Genomic DNA, 26,703 nt, shown 5'->3' with positions numbered 1-26,703 from the left:
AGAAAAGATGTTGGAATCTAGGAAGAAGATTCAAAGGCATCTTAGGGGCGGATGAGTCTTCTCTCCAATACCTTTGATCCTGTAGGTTCTGTTTGCCTCAGCACCACCTCATGTTAGAAAACTCCTCTGGGTTTGGATTCCCAGTTGGGTCTGTGTACCAACTGCACAATGATGAGCCCATAGAAGCTATTTGCTGAGCATCCTCATGTTTCTAGGATCTAAGTCTAGGAGACAACGCTTTCTTGCATTCCACTGAATGATTTTAATTTTATGCCTTTGTAGATCACTACATTCTCCAGGCTGCTAACCAGTCATGACTGTGAACTTTTAGAATCAGAAGTAAAGGACTGGACTGTGAAACTCAGCGTCTTGTCACTGCAACAGTTTGACACCGAGTACTCTTTCCTCAAGGAAGTTCGGTGAGGATCCCTGCCCTCCCCTCCCTCTCTCCTCCCTCCTTAGGATCAACCACTTTGTATTTCATATGTGTGACTATTAACCACTGGTGTTTTCTAACCAGCTTTGGTTAGTGAACCTTGAGAACAAGTGACTCTGAAAGGATGCGTTTTGCTTTTCCAAGTGTCCTGATCTCTGTTGTCCTCTCTGAAAACATCCTTTCTGACTCCAGCATTGTTATGTCTCATTAGGAGGCATCTATTGGGGCTTTTTTCTCTCTCCTCTGGAATGTCTACTCACCTTACAGAGGAAAATCCCACTTGAATAGTTTTCCTATATAGCCCTTATGGTTCCCATCACTCTGGAGAATATTATCACCAACTTTTAGGACAGAAAACTCACTTGGATAATTTCCTTTTTCTTTCAGAAACTGCTTAGCTCACACAGCCAGGTGTAAAATTCTGGTTATTCAAACAGATTTTGAAGATGGAAGTCACAGTGCTCAGCTCATCGCCTCAGCAAAGTATGTCTTTTTTCTTTTTCTCAGAAACTACATAGTTAGTTAGTTCAGTCGCTCAGTCGTGTCAGACTCTTTGCGACCCCATGAATCGCAGCTCGCCAGGCCTCCCTGTCCATCACAAACTCCCGGAGTTTGCTCAAACTCATGTCCATTGAGTTGGTGATGCCATCCAGCCATCTCATCCTCTGTTGTCCCCTTCTCCCCCTGCCCCCAATCCCTCCCAGCATCAGCGTCTTTTCCAATGAGTCAACTCTTCGCATGAGGTGGCCAAAGTATTGGAGTTTCACCTTCAACATCAGTCCTTCCAAAGAGCACCCAGGACTGATCTGCCTTAGGATGGACTGGTTGGATCTCCTTGTAGTCCAAGGGACTCTCAAGAGTCTTCTCCAACACCACAGTTCAAAAGCATCAATTCTTCGGTGCTCAGCTTTCTTCACAGTCCAACTCTCACATCCATACATGACCACTGGAAAAACCATAGCCTTGACTAGATGAACCTTTGTTGGCAAAGTAATGTCTCTGCTTTTTAATATGCTGTCTAGGTTGGTCATAATTTTCCTCCCAAGGAGTAAGCATCTTTTAAGTTCATGGCAGCAATCACCAGCTGCAGTGATTTTGGAGCCCCCCCCCCAAAATAAATTCTGACACTGTTTCCACTGTTTCCCCATCTATTTGCCATGAATTGATGGGACCAGATGTCATGTGCTGTTTAGGTTGGTCATAACTTTCCTTCCAAGGAGTAAACATCTTTTAATTTCATGGCTGCAATCACCATCTGCAGTGATTTTGGAGCCCAGAAAAATAAAGTCAGCCATTGTTTCCACTGTTTCCCCATCATTTCCATGAAGTGATGGGACTGGATGCCATGATCTTAGTTTTCTGAATGTTGAACTTTAAGCCAACTTTTTCACTCTCCTCTTTCACTTTCATCAAGAGATTTTTAGTTCCTCTTAACCTTCTGCCATAAGGGTGGTGTCATCTGCATATCTGAGGTTATTGATATTTCTCCTGGCAATCTTGATTCCAGTTTGTGCTTCCTCCAGCCCAGCGTTTCTCATGATGTACTCTGCATATAAGTTAAATAAGCAGGGTGATAATATATAACCTTGACATACTCCTTTTCCTATTTGGAACCAGTTTGTTGTTCCATGTCCATAGGATACCCCAAATTTATTCAGGAGCTCCTAAAGAATTTTTTCTTTAAAATTGTATAGTATCAGAATAAACATAGAAATAAAAATTATTCTCCATTTTCATTCCCCTAAATATGGACTAGAGAAGCAAAGAGAGAAAAGGCTCTTCAGTTCAGTTCAGTTCACTCACTCAGTCATGTCCGACTCTTTGCGACCCCATGAATTGCAGCACGCCAGGCCTCCCTGCCCATCACCAACTCCCAGAGTTTACTCAAACCCGTGTCGATCGAGTTGGTGATGCCATCCAACCATCTCATCCTCTATCGTCCCCTTGTCCTCCTGCCCCCAATCCCTCCCAGCATCAGGGTCTTTTCCAATGAGTCAACTCTTCACATGAGGTGGCCAAAGTACTGGAGTTTCAGCATCAGTCCTTCCAATGAACACCCAGGACTGATCTCCTTTAGGATAGACTGGTTGGATCTCCTTGCAGTCCCGAAAAGGCTCTTAACAACGAAAAAATAGCCAAATGCAAGAAGTATAAATAACAGAATATTAGCAGGATATAAGAGAGTATCCTTGAAACATATTTTAGCTGACGTGATTTGGTCATTGTTCATTTTAAATTACGTGATATGAATTTACTGCAAGTTCAGAGGCCTTAATGGTATTTAAATGCTTTCAGTTGTATTTATTTGACAGCTTTAAATTGTTTGTAGTGGAAATTTGATGCTTTTAGAATTAACTGCATCCCCTTATTACTTGATGTTAAAGTAAAAGTAATTTTTGGACCTTCCAAAGCATTGGAAGCCATATTTCGTATCATGATTATCTTTGTCCTTTGGTTATCTGTTCACAGAACTCTGTTTCTTGAAATGGACAAGAGCACTACCCTTACCCTTAGTAGCGTCTGGCCAAGCTTATTAAGCATTATAAGAGAGGGTTCCTGACCAATTAAAAAATGCCATTTCAAAGGAGAGGAACACAGGAATAGGGGAAAGAAATGAGACTATTTAGAGAAGTCTTGCCCCTGTTCTCTTGTAAAAGAGGATAACAAGCATGAAGGTGTGAAATTTATGTACAGTTAAAAAAAAAAAGTGAGATGAAACTTGACCTCTTTGAGGACACCCTTTAATCATTTTGCAGTGTTCATTTTGTTTTTTCTTAGTTTTTTTGTTTTGTTTTGTCTTTGCTTTTTTTGTTTTTAAAATAGGTATTCTGCTATAAATGAAATCAACAAGATACAAGGAAATGAGAACTATATCTTGGTCTATTTTATCACAAAACTGTCCCGGATGGGAAGTGGAACGTCCTATGTAGGATTCCATGGAGGTAGGACCGAAATATTTGTGAATATGTTTGTATAATAATATTTAAGTTATTTCTAATTTGGTCCTGCGGTGGTGGTGGTGGTTTTGTCACTAAGTCATGTCCAACTCTTACGACCCCATGGACTATAGCCTGCCAGGCTCCTCTGTCCCTGGGATTTTCCAGGAGTGGGTTGCCATTTCCATCTCCAGGGCATCTTCCCAACCCCGGGATCAAACCTACATCTGCTGCATTGCAGACAGTCTCCTGCATTGTTGGTGGATTCTTTCCCCAAGCCACTGTTTGGTTCTATGATGTACAAAGTCTGATATTAGAAGATTAGTGTTAATCTCAGTGGTCCTCCCAGGTGGCTCAGTGGCAAAGAATCTGCCTGCCAATGCAGGAGACACAGGAGATGCAGGTTGCATCTCTGGGTTCGGAAGATGGCCTGGAGGAAGAAATGGCAACCCACTCCATTTCCTTGCCTGGAAAATTTCCAGAAAATTTCTGTCCTTGGAAAATTTCCATGGACAGAGGAGCCTGGTAGGCTACAGTCAGTGGGGTCACAAAGAGTTAGACACAACTGAGTGACTGAGCACACACACATAATCTCAACTGTGTTTGTTTCAAATGCAATTAGATTTCTTAAAGCTGATTGATGCGAAAAACAAAAACACTTCATCTTCAGACTGGCTGCTGCAACCTACAGTACTTCATTTCAGTATTTGTTGATAAATGCTTGATTAATCTCTGGTTCCTCCCCTTTTACTATATGGATAATGCAGAAAGATATTTCCCACTGGCATTGTTATGAATGTGTGGATACTTAATGCCTGCTCCTGGGGTCAGAAAATGCTATCTTAAATCTCTCTCTTTTTTTTCTGAGGAAGACTCACCAAATATTTACTACATAGGCACACCTTGTTTAATTGCACTTTGCTTTATTGCACTCCACAGATACTGCATTTCTTACAAATTGAAGGCTTGTGCCAAGTCTCTCAGTGCCGTTTTTCTGAAGGCCTTTGCTCACGTCATGTCTCTGAATTGTCTCAAGTATTTGAGATAATTCTCAAACTATTTCAAGCATTTTCATTATTATATGTGCTGTGGTGACCTGTGATCAGAGTGACCTTTTGTGTTGCTACTACGACTAGATGAAAGCTAGGACGATGGTTAGCATTTTTCAGCAATATAGTATTTTGGGTTGTTTTATTTTGTGTGTGTGCAGTATAGTATTTTTATTTGTGTACTTTTGGCTGCACTGGGTCTTCATTGCTATGCTTGGGCTTTCTCTAGTTGTGGTGCTCAGACTCACTGCGGTGGCTTCTCTTATTGCAGAGCACTGATCTGGCTCAGTAGTGGTGATGCACAGGCGTAGTTGCCCTGAGGCATGTGTAATCTTCCCAGACCAGGGACTGAACCTGTGTCTCCTGCTTTGGCAGGTGGATTGTTTACAGTTGGACCACCAGGAATGTCCCAAGTATTTTTTAATTAAGGCATGTATGTCGTGTTTTGACATAATGCTATTACACACTTAATAAAATACAGTGTAGTATAAACAATTTTTATAGACACTGTGAAACCAAAAAACTTGTGTGATTTGATTTATTGTAATATTTGTTTTGTTGGGACCTGATCCTAAAGAATCTCCAAGGAATCTGCTGTATGAGAAAATTGGTATTCTAGAAACGGGCAAATAATAATTTAGTTTAATAATTTAGTAGTTAATAAGAGGCAAACCTTGCTGGTGTCTCACACCCCTCTACTGATTACGATACAGAAAGTTTAATAATACAGCTATAGAAGAATAATAAGCCTTCTTTAAATACTTTTTTTGTTAGTCATGTCAGTTCTTAAAACTGATTTTCATGCTAAGGTTGTTAACATCTATAGTGTGACATCTATATGTTTCCCATATATATTCAAGGGATTAGACTTTAGGATACAAATCATTCATTCAAGAGTATGTTAAACTGTCAGGACAGTGGTGTATCCCTGCTTACAACTGTCAGGAAGAAACCAGCGGACACAGGGAAGATTCTGGGGCTTGTTTTCCCAGGGCTGTGGCATTCTGTGCACATCGACGACCTCCGGAGATCCACAGTCATGGTTTCAGACGTAACTAAACTGCAGGATGTGGCCATCAGCCAGCTGTTTAAACCAGAAGATCCCCCTAAGGGTGAGTCTGGAGAAAAGGTCCTTGGGGAGGTAGGATGGTGGGAGCGGAAGCCAGGAGGAGTGCACTCTGCCGCGAGGACAGGTCCTCAGGCTACTGTCCCCCAAGTCCAACACCTGCCCCTTGGCAAGAGCTTGGGACACATTTGCTGAACTGAGTATTGATGAATCCAGGGCACTGTCTCCTACTTCCAAGGCCAGGAGAAGGCAGTATTTCCACAAGGTCTTTGCAGGTGCCTGTGGAACATGTCAGATTCTGTTTACCCTGGCTTCCGGATCAGCCATCTGAACCCAGGATGGAAGCTTGGGTTGCCACTGGTGGACCACGTCAAGTGGGCAAATGGAGGCTGATCTATGTGACTGACAGTCTCTCCTTTGGGGCCCCTTCCTGGGGCTGGTGCCAGGGAAACCCGGACAGATCCCCAGCACACAACGCACACGATGTTGCCAGCGCTCCCCACCACCACTTCTGCCTCTGAACAGTAGCTCCATTGTTTTACTTCTTTGCAGTGGAGGTGGGCCGCCGAGCCCAAGAAGATGGTGAGGAGCTGATGGAAACTGAGGCGGTCACGTCGCAGCAAGTGGTAGAGGTAAAAATGGAGACAGAAAGTCCTGAGACAAATGATAGCCCAGGCTTCGGACCAGAACATGATGTAAGTTCTCACTCTTTCTGGCCCTCTAAGCCCTTGGGCTGTGGGCTCCCCTTCCTTAGACTTACACCCAGGGGTCCGAGGAGTGGAGTCAGCTGGCAGGGCTCAGCCCAGCCCTCCTCTCCCTGCCTCTGTGAGTGCAGGTGAGATCACCAGGAGCAGATCTGACCTTGGCTTTTCCTGGTGTCCCCTAGTCAGTTTTGCTCTGTTGCTTGACCCCTGACAAGGTCCCCAGGCACATAGGATTGTCTTGTAGTAGATTTTTTTTTTCTTTTGGCCACACGACGTGGCTTGCAGGGTCTTGTTAATAGTTCCCTGACCAGGGATTGAACCCAGGCCCATGGTAGTGAAAGTGCAATGTCTTTACCACTGGACTGCCAGGGAATTCCCTCACAGTGGTTCTAAGGGGAACTTGACAAGGACATGTGGTAGGAACTTGGGCAGGAGGAAAACTGTGCCCCCTGCATGCAGTGCCTGGACCTTATGTCCCTGGCATCACCTGGCTTTTCTTGACGTGTAAGTGGCAGAAATGGAAGGCTTGATTGTCTGTCGACAGACGCAGATCCTGGACACCACCAGGCTGCTGAAAAGCTGTTTTCAGGGTGCCGTGGGCATGCTCAGAGACCAGAATGAGGACTGTCAGCGCAGTGTTCGGAGGGTCTCCATCCTCCTCAGCCTCCTAGAGGAAGATGGTGAGTACAGAGGTGTGGGAGCCCCTCTTGTCCACACCCCAGCCTGGGCTTCTCCTTCGGTCCATGAATCATCCCCCCGCTGTAGGTCTCCATGGCTCCCAGAAGCAGCTGGCTCTCTGGCAACCTACACGCACCTCTGGGATTTCTGTAGACTTGGCCTGGCCCAAGGAGACGGGCTTCCCTTCCTGCTGGGATGTGTCAGGGATGCCGAGCCCACCGCTCGGTGCCCAGGGATGTGCTGAATGCACGTCTGCTCTGCTTTTCCACAGCCACTTTCTTGCTGGTCGCTAAGATGCGCCTCTACGTCCTTTTAATGAAGCAGGAAGAGAACTCTATCTGCAATGTGAAGGACTGGGTGGTGAGGGAGGCCTCCAATCAGGACGCTCTACAGGAGGCTGGCACGTTCAGGTACCACCAGGAAAGGAAACCCGGGGCGATGGGGGACTGGGGGCAGGGCGCACGGCTCTCCGAGCTGAGGGGCCGCCGCTTCCTTCCAAACCTCTGAGAAATTCAGAGCCATCGACTTTTTTTGCCCGGAGAGCACAGGATAGTCTGGGTGGCAGTTGTATGGGGTTTGCTTGACTCTTTTCTGTACTTTTGTGTGTTTTAAATTTTTTCATAGTGAAAACCAAAACAAACAAAACCCAGAACATCTGTTCTTGTCAGATGTAAACTTTTATCACCATGTTCATCACCATAGACATGGGTGCCGTTTTAGGTTGGTAAATTAAAGAGGTGATAAATATGTACGGGAGGGAAGAAAGCTGCTTTCCTAGACCTCCTGCATGAAGTTATTTGATAACCACGAAAATAAGACGCAAAGTATTCACTTATTGTCCCTGGTGCTTTTTCTACAAACCTTGATGCTGTTCTCAAGACTAGCCCATGACAACCTGTGTGGTTGAGGGAGAGGGTGTTGCTCTGCATCCCACGGTGGGCAGTGGAGGATGCCGCCCACCCCATCTGCAAGGTCGTCTAAGACCTGAGACTTCATCAGTCTGGCCCTCAGTTTCTTTGACTCCAGGAGAACACTTAACTCATCCAGAGGCTTGGATTCGGCGGGGATGTATCTCCGCACTGTTTTCAAGAAGGACATGTGGGAACATCTAGGTTGAATGGACCATGTGAGCTTCCTGATGGCTGGTTTTGTAACTGTAGGGCTTTTCTGCTTCTGTGTTTTTCTCTAATAATTTTTCATTTCTTTCCCAGTTGTACCTTCTGAAGGATCAGATTTGGACCTGGAATTATTTTTGTTTCTCTTGGTTCCTCTGTATGGATTTTAGATAAATGCTTCTTAAAAATCTATATTTTCTATGTCCTTGACACCACCCCTTCACTTACTGAACTACATATGCTGGTGTTCACAGGGGTTCCCAGGTGCCACTAGTGGTGAAGAATGTGCCTGCCAATGCAGGAGACATAAGAGATGCAGGTTCGATCCATGGGTCGGAAAGATCCCCTGGAGGAGGGCGTGGCAATCCACTCCAGTATTCTTGCCTGGAGAATCGCATGGACAGAGGAGCCTGGCAGGCTACAGTCTATAGGGTCACAAAAAGTCATACTCAACGGAAGTAACTTAGATAAAGACATGCTTTCTTTTTTAATGTAACGTGAAATGAATTTACTTTGGTTTCTTTATTATATTCTATTCACAACTGATTTTTTTTCTTCAAATATCATACTTTTCAAGTGAATTTGGTCATTCTTTGATTTATTTATAGAGCATAGGTGATTTGTTCTGGAAAACAGATATATAACAAAATAAAACAATACTACTGGGCCTTTTCAATGAACCAATTCCAGTTTATTAGAGGTAAAATTAAGGACCTTTCAAGTTCTGCCTCTAATCTTCAGTTCAGTTCAGTTGCTCAGTTGTGTCCGACTCTTTGCAACCCCATGAACCGCAGCATGTCAGGCCTCCCTATCCATCACCAACTCCCGGAGTCCACCCAAACCCATGTCCATTGTGTCGGTGATGCCATCCAGCCATCTCATCCTCTGTCGTCCCCTTCTCCCCCTGCCCTCAATCTTTCCCAGCATCAGGGTCTTTTCAAATGAGTCAACTCTTTGCATGAGGTGGCCAAAGTATTGGAGTTTCAGCTTCAGCATCAGTCCTTCCAATGAGCACCCAGGACTGATCTCCTTTAGGATGGACTGGTTGGATCTCCTTGCAGTCCAAGGGACTCTCAAGAGTCTTCTCTAACACCACAGTTCAAAAGCATCAATTCTTTGGCCCTCAGCTTTCTTTATAGTCCAACTCTCACATCCATACATGACTACTGGAAAAACCATACATAGCCTTGACTAATGGACCTTTGTTGGCAAAGTAATGTCTCTGCTTTTAAATATGCTGTCTAGGTTGGTCATAACTTTCCTTCCAAGGAGTAAGCATCTTTTAACTTCATGGCTGCAGTCACCATCTGCAGTGATTTTAGAGCCCAGAAAAATAAAGTCAGCCATTATTTCTACTGTTTCATTTCCATGACGTGATGGGACTGGATACCATGATCTTAGTTTTCTGAGTGTTGAGCTTTAAGCCAACTTTTTCACTCTCTTCTTTCACTTTCATCAAGAGGCTCTTTATTTCTTCACTTTCTGCCATAAGGGTGATGTCATCTGCATATCTGAGGTTATTGATATTTCTCTCGGCTATCTTGATTCCAGCTCATGCTTCCTCCATCCCAGCATTTCTCATGATGTACTCTGCATATAAGTTAAATATGCAGGGTGACAATATACAGCCTTGACGTACTCCTTTACCTATTTGGAACCAGTCTGTTTTTCCATGTCCAGTTCTAACTGTTGCTTCCTGACCTGCCTCTAATCTTTGTTTGATTTAATCTCTTCTAGTCCTTAAAAATGATGTAAAAACATGAAAAACACAGCTGTAATGTGGGAATAGTAGAGCAGATGTTTTGTTACTGCCATGAAGGCACAAAATGTGAAAAGGATGTGGGCCTCCCAGTATGGTCTGTGGTCCTTCTAACCCGAGCGGACCTATCTCTCCCCTACACAGGCAGACCCTCTGGAAGCGGGTCCAGGGCGCTGTGACTCCCCTCCTGGCGAGCATGATCTCCTGTGTCGACAGGGATGGCAATCTTGAGCTACTGGTCAACCCACACTCTCCGTCCTGGGCGAGAGACCTTTGGATGTTTATTTTTAGTGATGTTAAACTTCTGAACATTCCTCTTATGACGATTGATACAAGGTGAATAGAAGACTTTCTTTTCTTGGGAAGGGATATAAACCCATAACATAGCAGCAAACTTCATAGGCCCTCCCAGATGTTTGAAGAAATATTAGTATGGACTTTAGAATCACATTGAAGTTGGCCCTTTTTGTAGCCTCAAGGGCATGACAATACAGTAACAAAGTGTTGACACAATTCTGAAAAATTCTTGCTTCGTTCTTGACTTTCTTCACTTCCTTGTGCTCAGAGCACCCTTTGCAGTTAAAATGGCCTACTTCCACCTCATCTGCACTGGGGAAGCTGCATGTTAGGGAGCATTTATGTTGATTTTCCTGTTCCTCCAGCCAATGGCAGGAACCGCAGAGCCTGTCCCTAGGCCCGATCTTATGTAACTCAAGCTCAGCTGGCCTGCCAAAACCTTGCTTGGCTTTCAGGTGGCTCCGATTCTCTGCACAGGTATAGGGCAAGAGTGGGTTCAGACATCACCAGACTGGTTCTGCCCAAGTCTTCAAGCAGTTTTGCAACCGTGGTTTGTTTTTGTTTTGTCTGTGAAACCCAGTGATGATATAAGATCATCCTTCAGTTCTTTTCTAGTATAAAAATGAGCTATTCAGTAGACCAGGGGACTGTCTTTGCAGCCCACTAACCTCCCAGTACTTGAAGATGGAGAGGAATTGGCATCAGAAATAGATCTCATCTTGCATCTTGAGTGCCATCTCACTAACCACTTAATTCTTGGTCCTTGTTTGGCCTGTTGCAGGTCTAAAGGAGAGATGTCCTACATCGTGGTGCAGAACTACATGAACCTCTCAGAGAAGGCATCCAATAGTGTCCCATTTAGCTGGAGAATCAAGGACTATCTGGAGGAGTTGTGGGTCCACACTCAGTACATCACAGGAGATGCGGGTGAGCCCAGCAATGGTGGGAGGGGATGTGTTCTACAGGAGGAGACCCTGATACCCTGTCATAGGTCATCACCTCCATTTGAATCCCCTGGAAAACTAGGACAGTAGGATGTCTCTGAGCCCCTCTCAGCAAGTGCCAGTGACCCGAGTAGTACCTTTGCCCACACTGAGCCGTCATTGTCCTCCCTTGCTCTGTTGTCATATGCCAAGTCATCTGGCCACAGGCATTCCAGGAAAACCCCAATGGTCAGACACCACTTTTGGGACTGTCATCTTTCATACATGAAGTAGTCTTTTCAAAGTTTATGTATAGCTTTTTTTTTTTTTTAATTTTGGTGATCATTTCATAAGATAGGCAGACATCAGATCATTGAAAGTAACATGCTACATCAACTACAGATCAATCTTTAAATAAAGGCCAGATGTCTTTTTTTTTTTTTTTTTTTATTTTTTTTATTTTTTGTCATACATTGATATGAATCAGCCATAGATTTACACGTATTCCCCATCCCGATCCCCCCTCCCACCTCCCTCTCCACCCGATTCCTCTGGGTCTTCCCAGTGCACCAGGCCCGAGCACTTGTCTCATGCATCCCTCCTGGGCTGGTGATCTGTTTCACCATAGATAGTATACATGCTGTTCTTTTGAAATATCCCACCCTCACATTCTCCCACAGAGTTCAAAAGTCTGTTCTGTATTTCTGTGTCTCTTTTTCTGTTTTGCATATAGGGTTATCGTTACCATCTTTCTAAAAATACATGTCAAAATAACTTGAAGATGAACTTAGATTTCTAGATAAGCTTTCTGCCACTCTTTCTGAACAAACTCAAAACAATCTCTCTCTTGAGGAGAGTGTATTTCTCTTTTCATACCCTATCAAAAACTGACCCTACTTTTCTATGGTAGCACATGACTTGGGGGCCAGTACCCGATCTGCTAGAAGGCAGGTCTTTTTGGTTTGAGCAGCATTTGACCCAACTCCCGGCAGGCAGCCCACTTGTTCCTGGTTCATGTTGGTTCTGGGTTCCCTAAGCACTTTATGTCTTGTGGAAACATTGGTCTATCTCAGATTGTATTCTCTTTAGGGCTAGCTAGGCTTTTATGGGAGCTTCCCAGGTGGCGCTAGTGGTAAAGATCCCACCTGTCAACGTAGGAGACATAAGAGAAATTGGTTCCATCCCTGGGTTGGAAAGATCCCCTGGAGGAGGGCATGGCAACCTACTCCAGTATTCTTGCCTGGAGAATCCCACGGACAGAGGAGCCTTGCAGGCTACAGTCCATAGGGACGCAAAGGTTAGACATGACTGATGCGACTTCTTAGCACACACGCAGGCTTTTATGGCCAGAGTAGAGCATTCCTTCTGACTTTGTTTCTGTTATTTCACTGGGATAATATCTGAAGTGTCCAGAATTGAAAATAAAAAGGCATTTGGTGAGTAAGGGGAGTCATGGTCAACATCTTCACCCCAGTGGATCTCTGTCTCCCTCTCTGCCCCACCTCCCCCTGCCCTGCCCCGCAGGACTGGCAGAGAAGTTACTAGAACTCTTTCAGAAGACCCCACTGGGCAGTTTTCTTGCTCAGCTCACAGTAGACCAGCGGCAGGAGCTTCTTCAGTGTTACCTGAAAGATTTCCTTCTCTTGACCATGAGAGTGTCCACTTGGGAACAGTTAAACGTAAGTACTGACTCGGGGTCAGGGCAAGGCTGGCGTAAGTGGACAAAATACCAACATGGAACTTCCTCCACTGCCGGAGCTGCAATGTTTGTGGAACAGAATGTGTCCCAAGAGGAGAGTGCTGTGAGAAAATGCCACTGACACCTTTAGAACCCCCGAGGCTGGCCACTTACTCCGCCTCTCAGCACCCCTAAAACATGGAGATTTTAGTAACAGGAAGAAGACCTCCAATTTCCTGTGATGCTTTCTTTTTAAATGTTTAGTTTTTCTTGAAGAAAACTAGGTAAATATTTAACTGACCACAGCAAGTTAATGATAAGAGCAACTGAAATTTCAGTGGAAATATTGAAGGTTTCAAACTTTGGTACATAAAAACAGAAACTGGCAGATTTGAGAACATACAACCAGCATGATTAAGGATTAATAAAGTGTTCTTAGGAATCAATAAGAAAATCCCCTAATTTTTAAAAACGAATAAAAGTTATAAGTTGACTATTAAGAGAATAATTATACAGATGTCCAGAAAACAGAGGAAAATTAGCCTCACTAGTAAATCAACAAGGCATGAACAACTTTCAGCTACCGACATTTTTGTCCATGTGGCAAAACTGGTTTTTAAAAAATGGCCAGAATTTCCTCCACTGCCAAAGGTGGTGTGAACAGTGTGGTGGTTCTGTAAACCGTCGGGGTGAATGGAGAACTTCTGAATAAAATCTGAACTGGTGATTTGATCTTGAGAACATTATCAGAGATGTGGACAAATACTTTATTCACAGGAATGTTCTTTTCAGTTCTATTTCCAGTGCTCCAGCCTGGTGCACTGGGAAGACCCAGAGGAATCGGGTGGAGAGGGAGATGGGAGGGGGGATCGGGATGGGGAATAAGTGTAAATCTATGGCTGATTCATATCAATGTATGACAAAACCCACTGAAATGTTGTGAAGTAATTAGCCTCCAACTAATAAAAAAATTAAAAAAAAAAAAATGGAAAATTAGGAACAATTTACTTATCAAAACGTAAGGGTTGGACAAGTTAAAGTACAGTCATTTGATTGTTATTGTGCAGCCATTAAAAACAATGTTCTTCTGGTGTGCTTGTGATAGAGCAATGCTTGTAAAGTAAAGTGGGAAAAGATCAGGAATGCATTGTGACCCTAATTTGGGGACCCCTGGGAGAAGAGGTGTGGATCTAGAAATGTCTAGAAGGGACAACACCAAAAAGTAAATGTGGGATACTAGTAGTGTGCATGGTTTTTCATTTTCTTTTTTGTCATTTTTGTATGGTTCTCATTTTCCTCGAGCAAAATGTAGCTTTTTATTTTTTTATTTTTTTTTCTTTGAATTTATTATGTAAAAATGATAAAGAGTGGCCATTTGTTGAACTCTTATATCCCCTACGATTATTAGGTTGTATTAGCTTCATTCTATAGATAAGGAAGTCCAGGCTCTGAGATATTATTTACATCACTCACAAGAAGTGTTAGAACCATAAATACCACAGACCTGTACTGTTCCAAAGCCAATACTATCAGAAACACATGTAAAGCAATCATAAAAAGAACTGGTGGTATTTGTGATCAATGTGACCACCACCTACGCCAAGTGTCCTAGGCTAAGCACTGCGTCTGGTACACAGTAAGTGATTAGTCAGGTAAACGTGAGTTGAACTGAATTAGTTTGATCATTTTACCCTTTGAACTTGTATTTGGGATTAAAAGGGGGTTTTTGTTTTTGGTAACAGCTTTGTAAAGTATAACTGACATACAATGAATTGCTTGTATTTAAAGGATATCGTTTGACAAGTTTTGACGTGTACAACGATGAAACCAGTTGGGATGGGGAAGTTTAAGGGCTGCAAATAAAGATGATCTTAATTTGGCATCTAAAAGAACAGATCACAGTGGTGAAGGTCCTGCGAACGGGGAGGCGCGACAGGAAACCTAAAGGTCGGCTCTGAGCTCCCAACCTGACGGGCAAAGTCGTCTGGCGGTTATCCCTCCGTGGTTAGTCTCAGGGCTATCCCGCTCACGCTCAGGACGCAGGCCTGGCTTGTGTCAAGAACTCTTGACTCGGGTACTCCGTCGCACTCTCCAAAACCAACTTCAGAATCTATCTGGGAGGAGCCCAGCTCCCGGTGCGGAACTTACCCAAATATAAAATGTAGCTTTTTAAAAAATACTTTGCAAACAATATAATAAAAGCTTTTTTTCCTCCCAGGCTCTGCAAATGGCTCTGCAGTCCTGCGTCAATCAGCTGAATGCAGGAAGGCCAGAGGAAGAGGCCTCCTTACCATCAGTGCACCTCGCCTACCACCACTTCAGAAGCCGGCTACAGAACTTCTCCAGGATCTTGACCATCCACCCTCCAATTCTACCAAGCCTTATGAAAGGCACACAGAACCAGAACTGGGCTGGACGTGAGATGGTATGGCCCCTCTTAGGGATCTCTCATGCCTGTAGCAGGCTTGGCCTCCTCAAGCGAGTGTGGAGGGAGGGGCGCTCCCACCACCTCCCCGACAAGGGAAAGCTTATGGGCCTTGTTCCAACTGGGAGACATCTTTACCAGCACACACGTCAGTGCGGCTTCTCAGTTAGAATACATCCAACTCATGCCCCCTAGATCCCAAGACAATGAAAGAGGAAGCTCCAAGCCTGGGACACAAGAAAAACACCCAGGACCTCCGACTTAAGGTTTAGACCAGCCCAATGAGGGCCAGGGGACAGACTGCTCAGTCACGGGCCTGTTCTCTGCTCCCCAGAGTCTGGATGTGTTGGCAGCAGTGGCCTGTGCTGAAATGCTGACGGAAAACCTCCTGAAGCCCAGTCCCCAAGCTTGGTTACGGACGGTGAAGAATCTTTCCATGCCCCTGGAGCTCCTCTGCTCAGAAGGGTACATGCAGGCCTGTGGGATGAAGACCAGAGAGGTCATCAGGGGTGTCAGGTAAGACCCAGGAGGCCCAGGTACATCAGAGAGAGAGGGCAGATGTTCCTACCGCTGGAAGTGGGCCTTTCCTCATCACTCTTTAACATCTGTGGAACCCTACTTAAACGCCAGGCATCTCAATGATCCTAGAAAAACAGGCGAGAGCTGAGCCTTCGGGGAGTGCACAGAGTGATGGGGGTGATACGGAGGTGACCAGAAATTATTGTGATCCCGACGGCGAAGGAGCAGCTGCAGAGGCCCCCAGCAGGGTGACAGAGAAAGGGCGTGCACTCGGGGTAGACTTCCCAGAGGACCAGGCCTGGGCTGGCCTTCACGGGCGAGGTGGGAGTCACCAGACATGGGCAGAGGCATCGACCTTGAGTTGTCTGAGCTGAGAGTCTGTGGGGAGGAGGAGAAAGACGGAAGTGGGTAGAGGTCAGGGAGAACATCATAGAGGGCTTCTACCTAATTCACTTACCTTCTCTCCTGCTCCTTTTTTTCCTCTTTCTTTTTTATTTTTTAAATTATGAAAGTATGATAACACATTTACAGGAGACTTGGAAGATACCCAACAGAGTTACATGTAGTTCCACCATATATTACAATTATTTCTTAAGTAGATTATTTAAGATTTTTAGTTGTAGTTTTATATCAAACTCTCAAAAATTAATAGATTGAATATACAGAAAAGTAAAAAAAAAATGCAGTAGATCTGAAAAGCACCATGAATCAATTCAACATAATTAAGTTTTTTTTACAATTTTCACACAACAGAAGGATACAAGTTCTATTCAAATTGCCATAGACTGTAAACTAAGAGACATTAGAACATATGCAAGGTGTGAAAGCTTCATGGTCTAAAGGTACTGAAACATGAAAACTGTAAATACCTTTTACTACTGTGATTATATAACTATTATTTATTCACTTCATACCATTGTTATGATTGGTCAACAGAAAATAATATAGTTCTATATCAGTAAAAGTACCATTTAATAGAAAAACCTGTAATAGTTTTTAAAATCCAGAGGCATATCAGAATTATCTTGGAATTTTTTGAAAAATACAAATGCCCATATTTTGCTTTTTTTCTCCAGAGTTCAGATGTGTTTCTAATGACTATCCATGCTTAAAAACAATTGGACTGTATGATGATTTTTTTTTTTTGTCTAGTTTGTTTCACTTTTTCTATTTCATATTCTGTGCTCCCATTTCATTTAGTTTGTGTTTTCCAATTTCTGTTTCTTGTTTATTGTTCTTTCTGAAGCCTTTATCTAGGCTAGTGAGAAAGCTTTTGTACATACAGAGATATGTATATGTATATATAAACATAGTATGTATAGTTAAAATATGTATTTTAGAGACATGAATTTTTGCTTAGCAAAAAAAATGTATGACATTTTGATTCCACTAATTTATATTCACCATAATGTTGATATACTTCCATGTATTTTGGCATCTAATATTCTTGCTTAAAGATTATAAAGTTTATTATCTTAGTGAGTTAAATTTTTTTGAATGAAGCTTGAAACTTCTAATCCCATTCTGAGAATATAAAGAAAGACCATGTTGTAAAAAAAAAAAAGCAGGAAATTAAGTTGTGATACAGTATTAACTTAAGTACAGATTTTGTTGAAATTTCACAGAATTTTATGTTAGTATCCATTATTTGTTTTCATATCTTATTCAAGATTCCACATTGTATTCAGTTGCTTCAGCTGCATACAACAAATTCTGAGAAATTCTCTTTTCAATTTTATTATGTCACAGATCTTTTCTAATATTCCTTGTTATAGCTTCTTGCATACACCTACCATTTAAAAGTGGACATTTAATTTCCAAATACATGGAAATTTTTTTTTTAAAGTATCTTTAAAGTATCTTTGACATTAATTTCTCACTTTGATATTTCTCACTTAAATCTTTTCTTCTCTGCAATCACCCTGTGTTTCTTCAGTCTTCAAGCTTTACTGAGGCTTTCAGTGGCTAAGTCAAAGATCTCTGTTAATAAATGTCACATTGCACTTGAAAATATGTGGGTTATTTTCAAATATCTTTTGATATGGATTTCTAACATAATTCCACAGTGATAAGAGAACAGTCTCTCTCTAATTTCAATACTTTAAGATCTGCTCCTTTTCTTAACTTTCAACTCCTGTGCCTTGAAACCACCTCCCTGCGCCTCTGCCTTCTGTCTCAGATGCTTTGTGTCAGAGCTGAGTGAGGGAACCCCTCTCTTGACAGAACCCACTGGAATCGCATTTTCTCCATCTCGCTCTTCGTGGAGCACGTGCTGCTGGAGACGGAGAGTCAGATTCCTGAGCTGCTCAAGCTGGTGACCGGCTATGTCTCCTTGCTGAATAAGGTGAGCGCAAAGGTTCGGCCTAGCAGGCAGAGGTCCACCTCTTTGTAAGACGAAGCACAACTAAAGCTTGACCCAACCTCTGTCAGCGAGGTGGTATATTCCCTTTCTGCTCTGACAGTTTTATCTGGTTGTAGTAAGGAAAGTGATTTCATCACATAAGCTGCTCTATTTGTGGCATTTAATGGTTTAATTTTTACCCTCTCCTGAGTGGTAAGTCAAGGTATGTCATTTAGGGTTTCTTGCAGGAAAAGGAACTATCAGTGCAGCAAATCTGCTTGGGAGGACTGAAGGGTAGGCTCCAACCAGGCCTCCAGTGGCCCTAGAAAGACCAGCAGCCTGGTCCACAGCGGGAGCAGCTTGCCACTACCATGATCAGGAAGACGGCAGTGTAAGGGAATGCCACTGGACTTGTGGACTTCCAAACACAGTGCTGTTGGTGGGACCAAGGGCACAGGAAGGCCCATGTCTCTGCCCCTCAACACCCTTTATAAAGTTGGTGCCACACAGGATAATACCCTGCAGAAAAAGTGACCGTCCTTTCAGCATCAATGGCCTCTCAGGGCCACTGCCTCTGGAAACAGGGAAAACAGCCTCTGCCTACTGGGAACCTCACACAAGCACTGCCAGCAGCTTTGCTGTGTAGCCTTTGACATGTCCTTTTTTAACTAGCATATTTCATGTTCTCAAGGTTTGTCCACATTGTAGCAGGTGTCAGAATTGCCTTCCTCTTTAAGGCTGAGTAAGATTCCACTGTATGGATAGAGCACATTCTGTTTATCCAGCTATCTGTTGATGGACACTTGGGTTGTTTCCACCTTTTGGTGATTGTAAATAATGCCACTATGAACCTGGGTATAGAAGTATCTATTTGAGTCACTACTTTAATTCTTTTGGGTGTGTACTTAAGAGTAGAATTGCTGGGTCACATGGTAATTCCATGTTTGGCATTTTGAGGACTCACCATACTGTTTCCCACAACTGCCACACCATTTTACATTCCCACCAGCAATGACCCAGGGCCCCAATTTCTCCACATCCCTACTAGTACTTGTTATTTTCCATTTTAAACATAACAACCCTCCCAATGGGTATGCAGTGGTATCTCACTGTGGTGTTGGGTTTTTTTAATTGGAGTATAATTGCTTTACAATCTTGTTAGTTTCTGCATACAGCAACATGAATCAGCTATATGTATACATGTATCCCTGTTGAGGCTCCCCTCCCCTCATCCCACCCGTCTAGGTCATCACAGAGCACCAACTCAGTGTGGTTTGATTTGTATTTCCCTAGTGACTAGCGATGTTAGTATTTTTTCCTGTGCCTATTGCCCGTTTGTATACTTCTTTGGAAAATGTCTATTCAAGTCCTTTGGCCACTTTTGAATATTTTATTTAACAGATCAAATTTAGCAGGGTATTAAAAACTCATAATTTCCAAGTAAGATTAGTCCTGGAATTCAAGGATAGCTCAAAGTTAAAAAACCTATAAATGTCATCAGTTACATAACAAATCAAACAATACACTGCAAATGATTATTTCAAAAGATACAAAAAAAGCTTTTCATAAAATATATAATTTGGTAAAAAGAAACTCTTGCTGAATTAGGAATAGAAAGGAAATTTCCTTGAGCAGATAATGTCATGGGTATACATAATATCTATATTGTGTTTAAAAACACCTATAACAAGCATCATATCTAACCAGAAAATTCCCTAAGCATACCAATTAAACTCACTATCTTATGTCATTAAAGATATGTCTTTCCTAAGAAACAGTGTTTCTACTTCTAAATATATACTCCTAAATATATACTCTACTTCTAAATATATATAAAATATATAATTTTAGTATATAAATATATACTAAAAATATACTTCTAAATATATATATAAATATATACTAAGTATATATATATATACACCTCTAAATATATACTCTAAATATATGTGTGTGTATATATACATATATATATATAGGGAATTTTCCTGTTTCCACTCCAACACATGGAAGAATGTTGGGTACAGAAATGCTTGTAATTGCAAGAAATTGGGAACATCCTAACTGTTCATTAACAGGAAAATAGGTGACCAGTGTCTTTGTCACGAAGTACCATGCAGTAGTAAACATGAATGATCTGAACCTACGTTTATCAATGAAAATTGGAAGTTGCCAAGCTTAGGTATAGTGTGATGTCCCTAAAACAGAGTTGCATGCATGCATGCATGCGTGCAAATCTAGTAGAAGTGGGAATTCAGGAATATGGTTCCCAGGGCCTGGGAGTAGAAAGGGATATACTTGAAGTCAAAACTATACATGTAGCATTTGGTTATTCAGAAACTGATAAAGCAAATATTCAAACAAATGCCAAGATTACTTAAAGCTTGGTGGATACACAGATAGTCACTATATTATCATTTATAGTTTGAAATATAATAGAAAGAGGGGGTAGACCTTAAAAAAAAAAAGTGGAAGAAAGGAAAAATCTAAAGCTGAGAATATTGGTCTTCTCTCCAAAACAGCATAGTCCCATAGGACATTCAAAGTTAAAGAAATTGCTAAACAAAATTTTAAAAAGCCTTGCACTGCAGACAGCAGAGCCGTAACTGTCTGGCTCCGCCAGTGGCAGAGGGCACGCCATGTTTTCTGGCCTGGCTGACCTCTGCTCTCCCTCTCTGCCCCACCGCCCTCCTGCCAACGCCTTTCTCCTTCAGTGCCTACTGGAGGACTCTGACATGAAGACCCATAGGCCTTTCATGGCGGTGATGACTACTCTTCGTAAATGTAAGGACCAGGTCAGCGAGAGTTTGACCAGGTGAGATTTTGGGTTAGGGATCCGCAAGGTTGAGAATTCGGAAGGTTCTTTTTTTGCTTCTCATGTCCCACTTCCCTGCTTTAGAGCTGACCACCTTCTTGGCTTCTAGGTTTGGGGTTCAGCCGTGCCCCATCTGCCTGGGAGACGCACAGGATCCTGTCTGCCTGCCCTGTGACCATGTGTTCTGTCTGCGCTGCATTGACGTTAACCTCACCCAAGGGCACATGGGGTGCCCCTTGTGTTTAACCGACCTACCAGACAGATACTCTGCAACTGTGTCCCAGGAGCACGGGTAAAACAGCCTTTCTCTTGAGAAAGCTTCCACCTTTTTCTCCCTTTTTTGCAAATAACAGTATTCAAAAATATAATATTGGGCTTCCCTGGTGGCTCAGTGGTAAAGAATCCACCTGCCAATGCTAGAGACGTGGGTTCGGTCCCTGATCCAAGAAGATCCCACATGTGGCGGAGCAAATAAGCCTGTGCACCACAGTTATTGAGCCTGTGCTCTAGAGCCTGTGAGCCCCGACTATGGAGCCCATGTACCGCAACTACTGAAGCCCAGGCACCCTAGAGCCTGTGCTCCGCAACTAGAGAAGCTACCATAATGAGAAGCCTGAGCAGTGCAACTAGAGAGTAGCCCCTGCTTACCCCAACTAGAGGAAAAGCCTGCACAGCAATGCCCAGCACTGCCAACAATAAACAAAATTATTTTTAAAATATACTATTGACCTTAGAAAGCCTCAAAGCAAAGTGTCCTAACAAAGACAACTAATTATTTATGTACCTTTATAAACACCTAGTGTCTGAAAATTATCCTTTCCCCAAGACATGCATGTGTACAGAAGAGGGAGATTGAAAAATTAGAGGAAAAAACCCAGGAAGTTGTAAACTAAGTAAAGCCATCACAAGTACCCAAAGAATTTAGATGCAACTGGCTTATCCTCTTGATGTGTAAATGCCATCCATGTTCTATGATTTGAGGATAAAGCTAACTCTTGTCTGGCTAAGTGCCTTCAGGGCACTGACTAAAATAGCCCAAGCAGTGGTTTTCTTCCCTTCTGATGCCTTCTAAAAGTGGGGCACAAGACAAGTCCAGTGGATGGGAGCTTTGAGAAACTCTTGGGATATAAAGGCTGTTACTAGATGGTCCAAATGATCAAGGTCTTTCTCAAAAGAGCCAAATGTATGTACTGTCTGTCTTTGGAGACTGATTCTAATCAATATATGGAGATACTTGCATCTTTTAATTAAAAAAAAAAAAAGCTATCCAAATCCCAAAGCACTCTGTAGGGAGGGATTCTGGAACACAGTTTATAAGACTTTTAACTGTGGTTTTTAACCATTCCCAAGGGAGGCCATTGAGAAACATGCCCGCTTCCGGCAGATGTGCAATAGTTTCTTCGTGGACCTGGTTTCTACCATGTGCTTCAAAGACAATTCTCCACCTCAGAAGGAAGTGGTCAAAGACCTGCTATCCTTACTCTTTGTAGAGAAGGAGCTCCTTCGAGAGGCTCCCCAACGTGAGTGGCTGTCTTCCAATAGAGTTAAAAATTCAGTTCTTCATCTCACTTTTTATGTCTGATGTGAACAATGATCTGCCTTTCTCCTGGTTATAGGATGCCGTGAACACACAAAGTCTCTTTCTCCTTTTGATGATGTCGTGGATAAGACCCCCGTGATCCGCTCAGTGGTATTGAAACTGCTTTTAAAATACAGGTGAGCACCATGAACATGGAGTTGCCTCTGAAACACTTTGACTTCTTTTTTTTCTCTCCTCATGGCTTTTTCTTTGCCGCAAAGCATTCTTTACAGAACTGGTAGCTAGCTCAGTATCTGGGAAAGCTTCTTTAGCAAGAGACGCCCTGGTTCCTTTATCTGCATGGGTTGTATCCTTGGCATATTACATGCTGGCCATGAGTTCAGTATGGCCACAAGCACGTGTTTAGGAAGAAGAAGACAGATTTGGGGGAAGGGCACAGAGTGCTGTGAGACGTGTGGGTGCAGGAAGTCGGGAGTCAGGAATCTGCAGTTCTCATCTCAGTTCCACAGCTACAAAGTTTTGTGGTTTCTTGGACCATAACAGAATCTACACTCAACCTCCTTGCACTTGATGTTGTCTAAGTTTTGCTGCTCTTAAGTTTCTCCAATTCTATAAATGAACAGGGAAGCCCATATGGCGCCTCAGCTCAATGGGCTTGTCGAATTATGCTATTTTTAAAAATTCTTAGAAAGGTGATCTGTATTCAGAAGATGTCTTTTGGAGTATACTCTGTTTCTCAACCTGTGTCCTACCTTGAGAGAGTTCACCTTGAGGTGATGGCAAAATCAAGATGCTATAGGGAAAGTTCCAACAGACACAACTACTTCCAACTTAAATGTCCGAAATGTGACTTAAGATAGAGATTAGATTTATGTTTAAAACAGGGATCCACTGCAGTCTTGTATTTTATTTTGGTGCCTCCCCCCCCCATTATTTATGAAATAGCCTTTTCAAACAGGATTTTCAAATGCAATACTCTTAAAATACATTTCTTACTATACCTGAAAATGGCTCTTAAGGCATATATAGACACAGTTGCCTTGAGATATGAAAAGGGCCTCTTGCTATTCTGTGATTTTCATTAATTTTGGTAAATGTGTGAAATCTGTATTCATGTGAATCTCCTTGCTTAGAGAAAGGGAAAAGTGTCATTGACATGTATATCTCTTGACATAAAGTGTAGACACATTATTATGAGTATAAACTAAACTCAAAGGTAAATGCTTTGTTCTGGAATATTTAGAGTAAACTTTACAGAACTGATTTTGAAATAAAAACTTGAGACATAAACACGGTGTAAAAATATGAATGGTTATTCCCTGGGTTGAAAAATACTTGCTTCTGTCATTGCTCTTTGTGTTTCGTGTACTTTTGTGTGTTAAGAATGAATCAGACTGGACTTACATACTTTATGGAAATGTAGGCACCTGCTGTCTGGGCAGACCCATGCATGGGACAGTGTTGACCAGACTGCAAATAACACTAAGATGGCATCTGACTTTTTCAACTTGTTTGCACTGATGTTACTAAAGTGATGAAAGATAAAGCTGCTAGCATCTTAGCATGAGAAAGACCCTGGTAGTAGCCATTATTTCTGTCACCACCGTGCACATGTAATTTTTTAAAATGCCAGTTTCACATAATGTCCTTGATGACGCTATAAAAATTATTAATTCTACTAAATCCCCACTCTTAAGGATATGACTGATAATGTTGTATTATAATGAGAGATACACCCAAAGCCTCCAGCAGCACACCAAGGTACAAGGCTGTCTCAAGGAAAACTACTCCTGCAGTTTTTGAGTTACGTCCTGATCTGGCTGCTTTTTTTGTGAAATACCACTTGTACTTGAAAGAATGGCTGACAAATGACACTGAAAACTGGGCAGTTAGGTGACAGGCGTTTTCCTGAAAAAAAGTGAGGTGAGCCTATCACAAACTGAGAGTTTTGTTGCTAATTATAAAATTCAAGCTTATAAGCAGATATTTAAAGGTTTGGAGGAATTCCCTGGCAATCCAGTGGTTAGGACTGCACGCTTTCATTGCCGAAGATCCAGGTTCAATCCCTGTCAGGTAATTAAGATCCTTCTAGTCTCAGCATGGCTAAATTAAAAAACAATAAAATAAAATGTTGGAAAACTTGTATCCTCCACTGTGAGCTTGTCAGCTTTCTAATACAAGCTTTTTGATAACATATTAATGAATGTGAGGTTTTGTAAAATATACAATAAAAATGTGTCAATGTTTGCAAAATTTGCACAGCTCAGCAAACCAGTATTTATGAAGTAACTGGTTCTTGATGTCAGAATTGTGCATTGATCAAAAAGCAATCTATCTGATTGCAAGGCAGATCATTTGATTTTAATGTAAATAACTATGAAAAGTACATTGATAAGGTTTCAGATTGCACATTGAAACTAACCTTTAGAAATTATTGTCTATCATTTTTGGTGCAGCATCAAAAGACAGTATCCATATTTACCTGAAAAGACTACTAAAATATTTCTCCCTTTTCCAACTACAGAATGTATGAGACCAGATTTTGCTCATATAATATAGTGCAACCAACTAGAAGCAGAAGCAGATTTGAGAATCCAGTGAACTTCTGTTAAGTCAGGCATTAAAAAGATTTCTAGGATTGAAAAACAATGCCCTTCTAACTAATGAAATTTTGTCTTGGAAAAGATTTTTTTAAATATTATTTATGTTAATATGTGATGAGTTTAGTACGGTTATTTTAAATGATGAATATTGATACATATTTTCAATTTTTCTTAGTTTTAATTTCTATTATGGTAAATATCAGAAGATATAACCAATAGAAGCAAAAGCTCTTTGTGGTTCTCATTATTTTTAAGTCTGTGAAGGAGTCCTGGAGCCAGAAGTTTGAGAACAGCTGATATAAAATTGTTATTATATAGTCACTAAGTCATGTCTGACTCTTTAGCAACCCCATGGACTATAGCCTGCCAGGCTCCTCTGTCCATGGGATTCTCCAGGCAAAAATACTGGAGTGGGTTGCCATTTCTTCCTCCAGGGGATCTTCCTGACCCAGGGATCAAACCCGAGTCTCCTGCATTAGCAGGCAGGTTCTTTACCACTGAACCACCTGGGAAGCCCATCTAAAATATGGAATTTTATATTCCTCCAAGTTGGTGCTAAAATATTCTTCATAAAATCATGTTATAAACTATATAAACACATCTATGTATGTGAGAAAGTGGAAGTGTTAGTTGCTCAGTAGTGTCTGACACTTTGTGACCCCATGGCTCCTCTGTGCGTGGAATTCTCCAGGCAAGAATCCTGGAGTGAGTTGCCATTCTGTTCTCCAGGGGATCTTCCCAGCTACGTATGTATGTATATATATAAGTATACAGGAAGCAGGAAATGAATAATAGGCAAATAAATACTTCAAACCTTTGCTTTGACAAAATGGGTTTCCAGACCTTAGCTAACTAGGTGTATATAATATTTCTCCTTCCCTAGCTTCTGTGATGTGAAAGAGTATATTCAGACTTATTTGTCCGAGTTAGAAAAGAAACCATTCCTGGCTGAAGATAAAACCGAACTGTACATGCTCTTTAGCAACTGCCTGGAGGTAAGCTGACTATCACTCACTACATTTCTTTTGCAGGCTCTCAGAACCACATGGTTTATGCAATGGAATAGTGTTTTTCTGAAAATTTACAGAATATAATTTATGTGGTGACATTAACGGATGCTGTACTCCATTTAGGGGGAAAAATGTTTCAGAAACATTATTACTTCTGTCCTCAGAAATTGCATATGTTGGCATTATGTACATGTGCATGAGGGGGAAAAAGGCATTGAAGAATATGCCACCAAAGTTGATGATGCCTCTCTGCGGGTGCTGAGGTTGTGAATACTTCTAATTTTTATTCTCTTTGTATTTGTGTTTCTTCCAAAAATCTTACAATGCATATGAAAAGTTAGATTAGGTTAAAAAATTTTTTTTCATTATACCTTTTATTTTTTTCCCTCCTTCTGTTCCCTAAAATAAAAATAAAAAGAGGTGTTAGTTTTTCATGATTCACAAAATATCCACTCAAAGCTACAACACTGTTCTTTATCCTTATTACACTGTCCATGACCACACTGGTGAAATTTCAAAGATGGGGTCTTGTAAATAAAAAACAATAATGTCCTTTCTTTCTGGTTCTATGTTCCCTAGGATTCAATACATGAGAAGAATAATGCTTTCTTCATAAGGGATGAATTGAAATACCTGCGAGAGGAAGGCCATTTCCTTACGACATACCAGCCAGTGGGATACAGCCGATGGCCTGCTGGTGAGGCCTCAGTGGAGCACCTACAGAAGATGGCCCGCATCCGCCTCTGTCTTGACAAGGCATCTGAGATCCTCGCCGAGCTTCAGGATGGCTCAGGCAGGTCTTCTTCCCA

At 42.0% G+C, this 26,703-nt stretch overlaps 1 protein-coding gene across 1 annotated transcript in view; it reads left to right on the top strand.

The window, feature by feature from the left end:
- Nucleotides 1-26,703, top strand: part of LOC122695420 (E3 ubiquitin-protein ligase RNF213-like) — a 112,868-nt gene that overhangs the window by 64,450 nt on the left and 21,715 nt on the right. Inside the window, exons 28-46 of the mRNA XM_043905278.1 lie at nucleotides 283-419; nucleotides 824-919; nucleotides 3,260-3,378; nucleotides 5,414-5,533; nucleotides 6,040-6,182; nucleotides 6,736-6,871; nucleotides 7,141-7,279; nucleotides 9,888-10,079; nucleotides 10,822-10,967; nucleotides 12,488-12,642; nucleotides 14,860-15,066; nucleotides 15,401-15,582; nucleotides 17,809-17,929; nucleotides 20,641-20,741; nucleotides 20,851-21,033; nucleotides 22,092-22,261; nucleotides 22,358-22,457; nucleotides 25,768-25,879; nucleotides 26,474-26,687. Of these exons, the coding sequence (XP_043761213.1) occupies nucleotides 283-419; nucleotides 824-919; nucleotides 3,260-3,378; nucleotides 5,414-5,533; nucleotides 6,040-6,182; nucleotides 6,736-6,871; nucleotides 7,141-7,279; nucleotides 9,888-10,079; nucleotides 10,822-10,967; nucleotides 12,488-12,642; nucleotides 14,860-15,066; nucleotides 15,401-15,582; nucleotides 17,809-17,929; nucleotides 20,641-20,741; nucleotides 20,851-21,033; nucleotides 22,092-22,261; nucleotides 22,358-22,457; nucleotides 25,768-25,879; nucleotides 26,474-26,687 (2,773 nt within the window). The remainder of the gene's footprint in view (nucleotides 1-282; nucleotides 420-823; nucleotides 920-3,259; nucleotides 3,379-5,413; nucleotides 5,534-6,039; nucleotides 6,183-6,735; nucleotides 6,872-7,140; nucleotides 7,280-9,887; nucleotides 10,080-10,821; nucleotides 10,968-12,487; nucleotides 12,643-14,859; nucleotides 15,067-15,400; nucleotides 15,583-17,808; nucleotides 17,930-20,640; nucleotides 20,742-20,850; nucleotides 21,034-22,091; nucleotides 22,262-22,357; nucleotides 22,458-25,767; nucleotides 25,880-26,473; nucleotides 26,688-26,703) is intronic.

The sequence above is a fragment of the Cervus elaphus genome, chromosome 5 (genome assembly GCF_910594005.1).
Source record: "Cervus elaphus chromosome 5, mCerEla1.1, whole genome shotgun sequence".
Classification (NCBI taxonomy): Eukaryota; Metazoa; Chordata; class Mammalia; order Artiodactyla; family Cervidae; genus Cervus; species Cervus elaphus.
This window is presented reverse-complemented; position numbering and strand designations above follow the sequence as displayed.